This window comes from Callionymus lyra, chromosome 1, assembly GCF_982586985.1.
Source record: "Callionymus lyra chromosome 1, fCalLyr1.hap1.1, whole genome shotgun sequence".
Taxonomy (NCBI): domain Eukaryota; kingdom Metazoa; phylum Chordata; class Actinopteri; order Syngnathiformes; family Callionymidae; genus Callionymus; species Callionymus lyra.
Genome location: NC_141818.1, coordinates 313176 through 326149, shown reverse-complemented (window position 1 = coordinate 326149; position 12974 = coordinate 313176). Strand labels below are relative to the sequence as shown.

General features: G+C 42.3%; 1 protein-coding gene across 1 annotated transcript in view; it reads left to right on the top strand.

The window, feature by feature from the left end:
* Nucleotides 1–12974, top strand: part of LOC148087303 (ubiquitin carboxyl-terminal hydrolase 43-like) — a 35984-nt gene that overhangs the window by 17841 nt on the left and 5169 nt on the right. Inside the window, exons 5-12 of the mRNA XM_087786529.1 lie at nt 1643–1778; nt 1879–2020; nt 2314–2455; nt 2577–2688; nt 4524–4627; nt 7997–8074; nt 8128–8257; nt 8342–8461. Of these exons, the coding sequence (XP_087642655.1) occupies nt 1643–1778; nt 1879–2020; nt 2314–2455; nt 2577–2688; nt 4524–4627; nt 7997–8074; nt 8128–8257; nt 8342–8461 (964 nt within the window). The remainder of the gene's footprint in view (nt 1–1642; nt 1779–1878; nt 2021–2313; nt 2456–2576; nt 2689–4523; nt 4628–7996; nt 8075–8127; nt 8258–8341; nt 8462–12974) is intronic.

Sequence of the window (12974 nt, the reverse complement as noted above, 5' to 3'; positions counted from 1 at the left end):
TCTGACTCTATTGTCGCTTCTGTCTGACTCTATTGTCGCTTCTGTCTGACTCTATTGTTGCTTCTGTCTGACTCTATTGTTGCTTCTGTCTGACTCTATTGTTGCTTCTGTCTGACTCTATTGTTGCTTCTGTCTGACTCTATTGTTGCTTCTGTCTGACTCTATTGTTGCTTCTGTCTGACTCTATTGTTGCTTCTGTCTGACTCTATTGTCGCTTCTCTCTGACTCTATTGTCGCTTCTGTCTGACTCTATTGTTGCTTCTGTCTGACTATATTGTTGCTTCTGTCTGACTCTATTGTTGCTTCTGTCTGACTCTATTGTCGCTTCTGTCTGACTCTATTGTCGCTTCTGTCTGACTCTATTGTCGCTTCTGTCTGACTCTATTGTTGCTTCTGTCTGACTCTATTGTGCTTCTGTCTGACTCTATTGTTGCTTCTGTCTGACTCTATTGTTGCTTCTGTCTGACTCTATTGTTGCTTCTGTCTGACTCTATTGTTGCTTCTCTCTGACTCTATTGTTGCTTCTGTCTGACTCTATTGTTGCTTCTGTCTGACTCTATTGTTGCTTCTGTCTGACTCTATTGTTGCTGTCTGACTCTATTGTAGCTGCCTGACTCTATTGTTGCTGTCTGACTCTATTGTTGCTGCCTGACTCTATTGTAGCTGCCTGACTCTATTGTTGCTGTCTGACTCTATTGTTGCTGTCTGACTCTATTGTTACTGTCTGACTCTATTGTTGCTGTCTGACTCTATTGCTACTGTCTGACTCTATTGTTGCTGTCTGACTCTATTGTTGCTTCTGTCTGACTCTATTGTTACTGTCTGACTCTATTGTTACTGTCTGACTCTATCGTTGCTGTCTGACTCTATTGTTACTGTCTGAATCTATTGTTGCTTCTCTCTGACTCTATTGTCGCTTCTGTCTGACTCTTTTGTTGCTTCTGTCTGACTCTATTGTTGCTTCTGTCTGACTCTATTGTCGCTTCTGTCTGACTCTATTGTTGCTTCTGTCTGACTCTATTGTTGCTTCTGTCTGACTCTATTGTTGCTTCTGTCTGACTCTATTGTGCTTCTGTCTGACTCTATTGTCGCTTCTGTCTGACTCTATTGTTGCTTCTGTCTGACTCTATTGTTGCTTCTGTCTGACTCTATTGTGCTTCTGTCTGACTCTATTGTTGCTTCTGTCTGACTCTATTGTCGCTTCTGTCTGACTCTATTGTCGCTTCTGTCTGACTCTATTGTCGCTTCTGTCTGACTCTATTGTTGCTTCTGTCTGACTCTATTGTCGCTTCTGTCTGACTCTATTGTCGCTTCTGTCTGACTCTATTGTTACTGTCTGACTCTATTGTCGCTTCTGTCTGACTCTATTGTTACTGTCTGACTCTATTGTTGCTTCTGTCTGACTCTATTGTTGCTTCTGTCTGACTCTATTGTTGCTTCTGTCTGACTCTATTGTTGCTTCTGTCTGACTCTATTGTCGCTTCTGTCTGACTCTATTGTCGCTTCTGTCTGACTCTATTGTTGCTTCTGTCTGACTCTATTGTTGCTTCTGTCTGACTCTATTGTTGCTTCTGTCTGACTCTATTGTCGCTTCTGTCTGACTCTATTGTTGCTTCTGTCTGACTCTATTGTTGCTTCACAGGCCGGTGTGTGTGACCCTAGTGTTCAGTACCAAAGGTCAAAGGTACCTTCGGGTCGGTCTTGCGGTTCCTCTGTTCGGGTCCATGTCGACCCTGCGAGTGCTGGTGGCAGAAGAAGGAGGTATTTCACCTGCACAGGTGAGTCGTTGTTCTCCAGGTGTAGCTGACGATCGTGTCTTCATTATTATTTTCTATCTGCGTCTGACGGTGAACTCTGACCTGAGGCTCGTCTCTGCAGGTCATTCTCTCCGAGCTCAACTCCACGGGTTTCCATCGTTCCTTCTGGGACGCCGACGACCTGACGTCGGTGTCGGACTCTGACGTCGTCTACGCCTTCCAGGCTCCGCCCCCTCTCGGCCGGGGGTCGTCCTCGCTCTCGGGTGCGTTGTCGAGTTGACCTTCAGTGACCTTGAGTGACCTCGTGACGACCCCGTGTTCGTGCTTCATCAGAACATCATGAGGATCGAGTGTTTATGAGCAGATGTTCCTTCAAAACATCCAGAAACATCTCCTGGTCTTTGATGTCAATCAAATCACGAGACGTTTAAATCCTTAAATCCTAGATTATTATCGATCGAACAGAAACAAATGATTGAATGTGAAGTAATTCTACTTCCTGTTTCTTTGACGAGCTGCAGCACAAACAGGAAGTGAGTCTGTGATTTGTCTCCAGGGTCTCACCGCAGCCTCCCGTCCTCGCCCGTCCACAGACCCCCGCAGAGGTCGGCGACCTCGACCCTCGAGCACCGGGGTCACGGATCCAAAGTCCTGCTGCTGGTCTGCAACACGGCCGGGTCTGGACCTCAGGCCGTCAGGTCCGGAGTTTAACATTATTGTCATTAAATCATGAGATTTAACCTTTGACATGTTGAAACTTTATTGAAGTGTTTTGAGTTCAAAGTTCAGAACATGTTGAAGTCAAGGTTCTGGTCTCAGGTTCGGACCCCCGTTCCTGCTGTGGGAGGACAGGACTGTGTCGTGGCAGCAGCTGCAGCAGAACCTCCTCAACAAGATCTACTACTTGATGCTGGACACGTCCCAGGCTCAGGTAACTGACCTGCATGACCTTGACCTGTGACCTTTGAAGACACTCCATCAGATTCAACTCTTTACGTTTGTTTTCTTTTGATTCTTACTTTCTAGACGATGTTTATATTTTCTGAAGAAACTTTTGTCTCGATGTTTGAAAAAAACAGTTTGATTCGTGTTGATCTCAAGGTCACGACCTGAACCCTAAACAAGAGAAACTGTTAATGAAATAAAGGTTAATAATAATGTCGGTGAATATTCAACACGTCTCTGCAAACATCAAGTCCTTCTGCTGTCAATCATTTAAGGTTTAAAAACTTGTTAAAAAGTTTAAAAACTCATTTAAAAAGTTTAAAAACTCATTTAAAAGTTTAAAAACTCATTTAAAAGTTTAAAAACTCATTTAAAAGTTTAAAAACTCATTTTTAAAAGTTTAAAAACTCATTTAAAAGTTTAAAAACTCATTTAAAAGTTTAAAAACTCATTTAAAAGTTTAAAAACTCATTTAAAAGTTTAAAAACTCATTTAAAAAGTTTAAAAACTCATTTAAAAAGTTTAAAAACTCATTTAAAAGTTTAAAAACTCATTTTTAAAAGTTTAAAAACTCATTTAAAAGTTTAAAAACTCATTTAAAAGTTTAAAAACTCATTAAAAAAGTTTAAAAACTCATTTAAAAGTTTAAAAACTCATTTAAAAGTTTAAAAACTCATTTAAAAAGTTTAAAAACTCATTTAAAAAGTTTAAAAACTCATTTAAAAGTTTAAAAACTCATTTAAAAGTTTAAAAACTCATTTAAAAGCACATTTTCCCCGAAACCTTTTGCGACTTCATAAAATATTGACAGTTTACGTCAAGATTTAAATCTTCGGCTTCGATCATTGAAGTTCGACTGAAGATCGGATTCAAAGAGAAACAGAATCTTGTTTTTAAATAAACGACAAACCCTGTGATTCCATCAAAGATCTTTCCTTTAAAAACTCCTCAATGTCAGAGTGAACATGACTTTACGTTGACACTGTTTTCTTCACCAGCATTAAATACGTTTCAAAAACTAAACATATTTCCAACAAGGATGTCATTTTCTCTCCGTCCAGTAGATGGTGCAACAGTTTCTTCATCACGTGATTAAAATGAGATTAAACTAAGAATCTATCAAATATTTGATTGGTTTCTACTGTTGATTGAAAGTAAGATAGAGCTTCATAAGAAAGCAGTTGTTCTTGTGAGTCTGGTCGTCCTCGAGAGTGAAGGTGACCTCCTGTGACCTCCTGTGACCTCCTGTGACCTCCTGTGACCTCTTGTAACCTCCTGTGACCTCCTGTGACCTCCTGTGACCTCCTGTGACCCCCTGTGACCTCCTGTGACCTCCTGTGACCTCCTGTGACCTCTTGTAACCTCCTGTGACCCCCTGTGACCTCCTGTGACCTCCTGTGACCTCTTGTAACCTCCTGTGACCTCCTGTGACCTCCTGTGACCCCCTGTGACCTCCTGTGACCTCCTGTGACCTCTTGTAACCTCCTGTGACCTCCTGTGACCTCCTGTGACCTCCTGTGACCCCCTGTGACCTCCTGTGACCTCCTGTGACCTCTTGTGACCTCCTGTGACCTCCTGTGACCTCCTGTGACCTCCCGTGACCTCCTGTGACCCCCTGTGACCTCCTGTGACCTCCTGTGACCTCTTGTAACCTCCTGTGACCTCCTGTGACCTCCTGTGACCTCCTGTGAACTCCTGTGACCTCCCGTGACCTCCCGTGACCTCCTGTGACCTCCTGTGAACTCCTGTGACCTCCCGTGACCTCTTGTGACCCTGTGGATGTAGATGTGTTTGACTCACTGACTCACAACTGTGCTGCAGGCCGAGGTCCAGTCGTTCCGGCTGCGAGTGTTGGGAGGATCCACCGCCTTCAGCTACTTATCGCCGCAGGACGACCGACCGCTCGTCCATCCTGCCTTCGACAGGTACGACCTCTTGACCCCGAGAAGAACCGTCAGTAGATCCTCAGTTGATTTTTATATTTAAAGTCAATATAAAAGTTATTAAAGTGTCTCCAGACATTACTAACACTATATGTTGACGCTTTTATGATCCAAACAACTTGAATGTTTTATCATCAAGTTTCTATTTACACGACATTTGTTTCTTCATATTTGCTGTCGTGAGTTTTATTATTTATTATTATATATTTAGTTACTAATGTTAATATATTTGTACTGAACCACCACCACATCGCAGTTACTCTGTTCTGACACTGGGGGAGCCAGAGTCAGTGAGTCGAAGCCAACATTTGTGATATTTTCCAATATTAACGACACATGAACGACACATGAACGACACATGAACGACACATGAACGACACATGAACGACACATGAACGACACATGAACGACACATGAACGACATATGAACGACACATGAACGAAACATGAACGACACATGAACGACACATGAACGAAACATGAACAACACATGAACGACACATGAACGACACATGAACGACACATGAACAACACATGAACGACACATGAACAACACATGAAAGGTAGATGAACGACACATGAACGACACATGAACGACACATGAACGACACATGAACGACACATGAACGACACATGAACAACACATGAAAGGTAGATGAACGACACATGAACGACACATGAACGACACATGAACGACACATGAACGACACATGAACGACACATGAACAACACATGAACGAAACATGAACGACACATGAACGACACATGAACGACACATGAACGACACATGAACGACACATGAACGACACATGAACGACACATGAACGACACATGAACGAAACATGAACAACACATGAACGAAACATGAACGACACATGAACGACACATGAACGACACATGAACGAAACATGAACAACACATGAACGAAAAATGGACGACACATGAACGACACATGAACGACACATGAACGACACATGAACGACACATGAACGACACATGAACGACACATGAACGACACATGAACGACACATGAACGACACATGAACGACACATGAACGACACATGAACGACACATGAACGACACATGAACGACACATGAACGACACATGAACGAAACATGAACAACACATGAACGAAAAATGGACGACACATGAACGACACATGAACGACACATGAACGACACATGAACGACACATGAACGACACATGAACGACACATGAACGACACATGAACGACACATGAACGACACATGAACGACACATGAACGACACATGAACGACACATGAACGACACATGAACGACACATGAACGACACATGAACGACACATGAACGACACATGAACGACACATGAACGACACATGAACGACACATGAACGACACATGAACGACACATGAACGGTACATGAACGACACATGAACGAAACATGAACGACACATGAACGACACATGAACGACACATGAACGACACATGGACGACACATGGACGACACATGGACGACACATGAACGACACATGAACGAAACATGAACGACACATGAACGACACATGAACGACACATGAACGACACATGAACGACACATGAACGACACATGAACGAAACATGAACGACACATGAACGACACATGAACGAAACATGGACGACACATGAACGACACATGAACGACACATGAACGACACATGAACGACACATGAACGACACATGAACAACACATGAAAGGTACATGAACGACACATGAACGAAACATGAACAACACATGAACGGTACATGAACGACACATGAACGACACATGAACAGTACATGAACGACACATGAACGGTACATGAACGACACATGAACGGTACATGAACGACACATGAACGACACATGAACGACACATGAACGACACATGAACGACACATGAACGACACATGAACGACACATGAACGGTACATGAACGACACATGAACGACACATGAACGACACATGAACGGTACATGAACGACACATGAACGGTACATGAACGATACATGAACGACACATGAACGACACATGAACGACACATGAACGACACATGAACGACACATGAACGACACATGAACGACACATGAACGACACATGAACGACACATGAACGACACATGAACGGTACATGAACGGTACATGAACGACACATGAACAACACATGAACGACACATGAACGACACATGAACGGTACATGAACGACACATGAACGGTACATGAACGACACATGAACGGTACATGAACGACACATGAACGACACATGAACGACACATGAACGACACATGAACGACACATGAACGACACATGAACGACACATGAACGACACATGAACGACACATGAACGGTACATGAACGGTACATGAACGACACATGAACGACACATGAACGAAACATGAACGACACATGAACGACACATGAACGACACATGAACGACACATGAACGACACATGAACGACACATGAACGGTACATGAACGACACATGAACGACACATGAACGACACATGAACGGTACATGAACGACACATGAACGGTACATGAACGACACATGAACGAGACATGAACGATACATGAACGACACATGAACGACACATGAACGACACATGAACGAAACATGAACGACACATGAACGACACATGAACGACACATGAACGACACATGAACGACACATGAACGACACATGAACGACACATGAACGACACATGAACGGTACATGAACGACACATGAACGACACATGAACGACACATGAACGACACATGAACGACACATGAACGACACATGAACGGTACATGAACGGTACATGAACGGTACATGAACGACACATGAACGACACATGAACGAGACATGAACGATACATGAACGACACATGAACGACACATGAACGACACATGAACGACACATGAACGACACATGAACAACATAAACGGTACATGAACAACATAAACGGTACATGAACAACATAAACGGTACATGAACAACATAAACGGTACATGAACAACATAAACGGTACATGAACAACATAAACGGTACATGAACAACATAAACGGTACATGAACAACATAAACGGTACATGAACAACGTAAACGGTACATGAACAACATAAACGGTACATGAACAACATAAACGGTACATGAACAACATGAACGGTACATGAACAACATAAACGGTACATGAACAACATAAACGGTACATGAACAACATAAACGGTACATGAACAACATAAACGGTACATGAACAACATAAACGGTACATGAACAACATAAACGGTACATGAACAACATAAACGGTACATGAACAACATAAACGGTACATGAACGGCGCAGGTCTCTGAGTGACGTCTCTTCCCTCCAGAGCGCTGCAGCTGTGTGGACCTGGTGGACCTCCTCACGTCAAGATGGTCATGGAGTGGCAGCCGAACACCAAGGAAAGGTGATGATGCAACATGTGGTGTTGAAGTGATGGAGCCTCATGTGTTGCTTCAGTGTGTTCGGCAGCATCCAGGAGGAGGTGGTGAAGGACGCCGAGAGCGTGAGGAACCAGCAGCAGCAGCACCTGCAGCAGCACACCTGCACCTTAGACCAGTGTATCCACCTGTACACCAAAGAAGAGCAGGTGAGACATCACTCTCTGATGAGGATTGTTATGAGCAGATCAATCCTCAAACCTTCTTCTTCATGGTGCTTGTGACCCTCTCAGCTGGCTCCGGATGATGCCTGGAAGTGTCCTCACTGTAAGAAGCTGCAGCAGGGGATGGTGAAGATGAGCCTGTGGACTCTTCCGGACATACTCATCCTGCACCTGAAGCGCTTCAGACAGGTTTGTCCTCTAACTACTTCAAGACTGTGTTACTTCAAGACTGTGTTACTTCAAGACTGTGTTACTTCAAGACTGTGTTACTTCAAGACTGTTACTTCAAGACTGTGTTACTTCAAGACTGTGTTACTTCAAGACTGTGTTACTCCAAGACTGTTACTTCAAGACTGTGTTACTTCAAGACTGTGTTACTTCAAGACTGTGTTACTTCAAGACTGTGTTACTTCAAGACTGTGTTACTCCAAGACTGTGTTACTTCAAGACTGTGTTACTTCAAGACTGTGTTACTTCAAGACTGTGTTACTTCAAGACTGTGTTACTCCAAGACTGTTACTTCAAGACTGTGTTACTTCAAGACTGTGTTACTCCAAGATTGTTACTTCAAGACTGTGTTACTTCAAGACTGTGTTACTTCAAGACTGTGTTACTTCAAGACTGTGTTACTTCAAGACTGTGTTACTTCAAGACTGTGTTACTCCAAGACTGTGTTACTCCAAGACTGTTACTTCAAGACTGTGTTACTTCAAGACTGTGTTACTCCAAGATTGTTACTCCAAGACTGTGTTACTCCAAGACTGTGTTACTTCAAGACTGTTACTCCAAGACTGTTACTCCAAGACTGTATTAATCCAAGACTGTTACTTCAAGACTGTGTTACTCCAAGACTGTTACTTCAAGACTGTGTTACTCCAAGACTGTGTTACTCCAAGACTGTTACTCCAAGACTGTATTAATCCAAGACTGTTACTCCAAGACTGTGTTACTCCAAGACTGTTACTTCAAGACTGTGTTACTCCAAGACTGTGTTACTCCAAGACTGTTACTTCAAGACTGTGTTACTTCAAGACTGTTACTCCAAGACTGTGTTACTCCAAGACTGTTACTCCAAGACTGTTACTCCAAGACTGTATTATCCAAGACTGTTACTCCAAGACTGTTACTCCAAGACTGTTTTACTCCAAGACTGTTACTCCAAGACTGTTACTCCAAGACTGTGTTACTTCAAGACTGTGTTACTCCAAGACTGTGTTACTCCAAGACTGTGTTACTTCAAGACTGTGTTACTTCAAGACTGTGTTACTTCAAGACTGTGTTACTTCAAGACTGTGTTACTTCAAGACTGTGTTACTCCAAGACTGTGTTACTTCAAGACTGTGTTACTTCAAGACTGTGTAACTCCAAGATTGTTACTCCAAGACTGTGTTACTCCAAGACTGTGTTACTTCAAGACTGTGTTACTTCAAGACTGTGTTACTCCAAGATTGTTACTCCAAGACTGTGTTACTCCAAGACTGTGTTACTTCAAGACTGTGTTACTTCAAGACTGTGTTACTTCAAGACCGTGTTACTTCAAGACTGTTACTCCAAGACTGTGTTACTCCAAGACTGTGTTACTCCAAGACTGTTACTTCAAGACTGTGTTACTTCAAGACTGTGTTACTTCAAGACTGTTACTTCAAGACTGTTACTCCAAGACTGTGTTACTCCAAGACTGTTACTCCAAGACTGTTACTCCAAGACTGTATTACTGTAAGACTGTGTTACTTCAAGACTGTGTTACTCCGAGACTGTGTTACTCCAAGACTGTGTTACTTCAAGACTGTGTTACTTCAAGACCGTGTTACTTCAAGACTGTTACTCCAAGACTGTGTTACTCCAAGACTGTGTTACTCCAAGACTGTTACTTCAAGACTGTGTTACTTCAAGACTGTGTTACTTCAAGACTGTATTACTTCAAGACTGTGTTACTTCAAGACGGTGTTACTCCAAGACTGTTACTTCAAGACTGTGTTACTCCAAGACTGTGTTACTTCAAGACTGTGTTACTTCAAGACTGTTACTCCAAGACTGTGTTACTGTAAGACTGTGTTACTTCAAGACTGTGTTACTCCGAGACTGTGTTACTCCAAGACTGTGTTACTCCAAGACTGTGTTACTTCAAGACTGTGTTACTTCAAGACTGTGTTACTCCAAGACTGTGTTACTCCAAGACTGTGTTACTTAAAGACTGTGTTACTCCAAGACTGTGTTACTCCAAGACTGTTACTCCAAGACTGTGTTACTCCAAGACTGTGTTACTCCAAGACTGTTACTCCAAGACTGTTACTCCAAGACTGTTACTTCAAGACTGTGTTACTTCAAGACTGTGTTACTCCAAGACTGTTACTCCAAGACTGTGTTACTCCAAAACTGTGTTACTTCAAGACTTAGTTACTCCAAGACTGTGTTACTCCAAGACTGTTACTTCAAGACTGTGTTACTTCAAGACTGTGTTACTTCAAGACTGTATTACTTCAAGACTGTGTTACTTCAAGACGGTGTTACTCCAAGACTGTTACTTCAAGACTGTGTTACTCCAAGACTGTGTTACTTCAAGACTGTGTTACTTCAAGACTGTTACTCCAAGACTGTGTTACTGTAAGACTGTGTTACTTCAAGACTGTGTTACTCCGAGACTGTGTTACTCCAAGACTGTGTTACTCCAAGACTGTGTTACTTCAAGACTGTGTTACTTCAAGACTGTGTTACTCCAAGACTGTGTTACTCCAAGACTGTGTTACTTCAAGACTGTGTTACTCCAAGACTGTGTTACTCCAAGACTGTTACTCCAAGACTGTGTTACTCCAAGACTGTTACTCCAAGACTGTTACTCCAAGACTGTTACTTCAAGACTGTGTTACTTCAAGACTGTGTTACTCCAAGACTGTTATTCCAAGACTGTGTTACTCCAAAACTGTGTTACTTCAAGACTGTGTTACTTCAAGACTGTGTTACTTCAAGACTGTGTTACTCCAAGACTGTTACTTCAAGACTGTGTTACTCCAAGACTGTGTTACTTCAAGACTGTGTTACTTCAAGACTGTGTTACTCCAAGACTGTGTTACTCCAAGACTGTGTTACTTCAAGACTGTGTTACTTCAAGACTGTGTTACTCCAAGACTGTGTTACTCCAAGACTGTGTTACTCCAAGACTGTTACTCCAAGACTGTTACTCCAAGACTGTGTTACTCCAAGACTGTGTTACTTCAAGACTGTGTAACTTCAAGACTGTGTTACTTCAAGACGGTGTTACTCCAAGACTGTTACTTCAAGACTGTGTTACTTCAAGACTGTGTTACTCCAAGACTGTTACTTAAAGACTGTGTTACTCCAAGACTGTGTTACTTCAAGACTGTGTTACTTCAAGACTGTGTTACTTCAAGACCGTGTTACTTCAAGACTGTTACTCCAAGACTGTGTTACTCCAAGACTTTTACTCCAAGACTGTTACTCCAAGACTGTATTACTCCAAGACTGTTACTTCAAGACTGTGTTACTCCAAGACTGTTACTCCCAAGACTGTGTTACTCCAAGACTGTTACTCCAAGACTGTTACTCCAAGACTGTGTTACTCCAAGACTGTGTTACTTCAAGACTGTGTTACTTCAAGACTGTGTTACTCCAAGACTGTTACTCCAAGACTGTGTTAGTCCAAGACTGTGTTACTTCAAGACTGTGTTACTTCAAGACTGTGTTACTCCAAGACTGTTACTCCAAGACTGTTACTCCAAGACTGTGTTACTCCAAGACTGTATTACTTCAAGACTGTGTTACTTCAAGCCTGTGTTACTCCAAGACTGTATAACTCCAAGACTGTTACTCCAAGACTGTGTTACTCCAAGGCTGTTTTACTTCAAGACTGTGTTACTTCAAGACTGTGTTACTCCAAGACTATTTCACTCCAAGACTGTTACTCCAAGGCTGTTTTACTTCAAGACTGTGTTACTTCAAGACTGTGTTACTCCAAGACTGTTACTCCAAGACTGTGTTACTCCAAGACTGTTTTACTCCAAGACTGGTACTCCAAGACTGTTTTACTCCAAGACTGTTACTCCAAGACTGTTACTCCAAGACTGTTACTCCAAGACTGTGTTACTTCAAGACTGTGTTACTCCAAGACTGTTACTCCAAGACTGTGTTACTTCAAGACTGTGTTACTTCAAGACTGTGTTACTCCAAGACTGTTTTACGCCAAGACTGTTACTCCAAGACTGTTTTACTCCAAGACTGTTACTCCAAGACTGTTACTCCAAGACTGTTACTCCAAGACTGTGTTACTTCAAGACTGTGTTACTTCAAAGCCGGTGTTACGCCAAGACTGTTACTCCAAGACTGTTACTTCAAGACTGTTACTCCAAGGCTGTGTTACTCCAATACTGTTACTCCAAGGCTGTGTTACTTCAAGACTGTTACTCCAAGACTGTGTTACTTCAAGACTGTTACTTCAAGACTGTTACTCCAAGACTGTGTTACTTCAAGGCTGTTACTCCAAGACTGTGTTACTTCAAGACTGTGTTACTTCAAGACTGTTACTCCAAGACTGTGTTACTTCAAGACTGTGTTACTCCAAGACTGTTACTCCAAGACTGTGTTACTTCAAGACTGTTACTTCAAGACTGTTACTCCAAGACGGTGTTACTTCAAGACTGTTACTCCAAGACTGTTACTCCAAGACTGTGTTACTTCAAGACTGTTA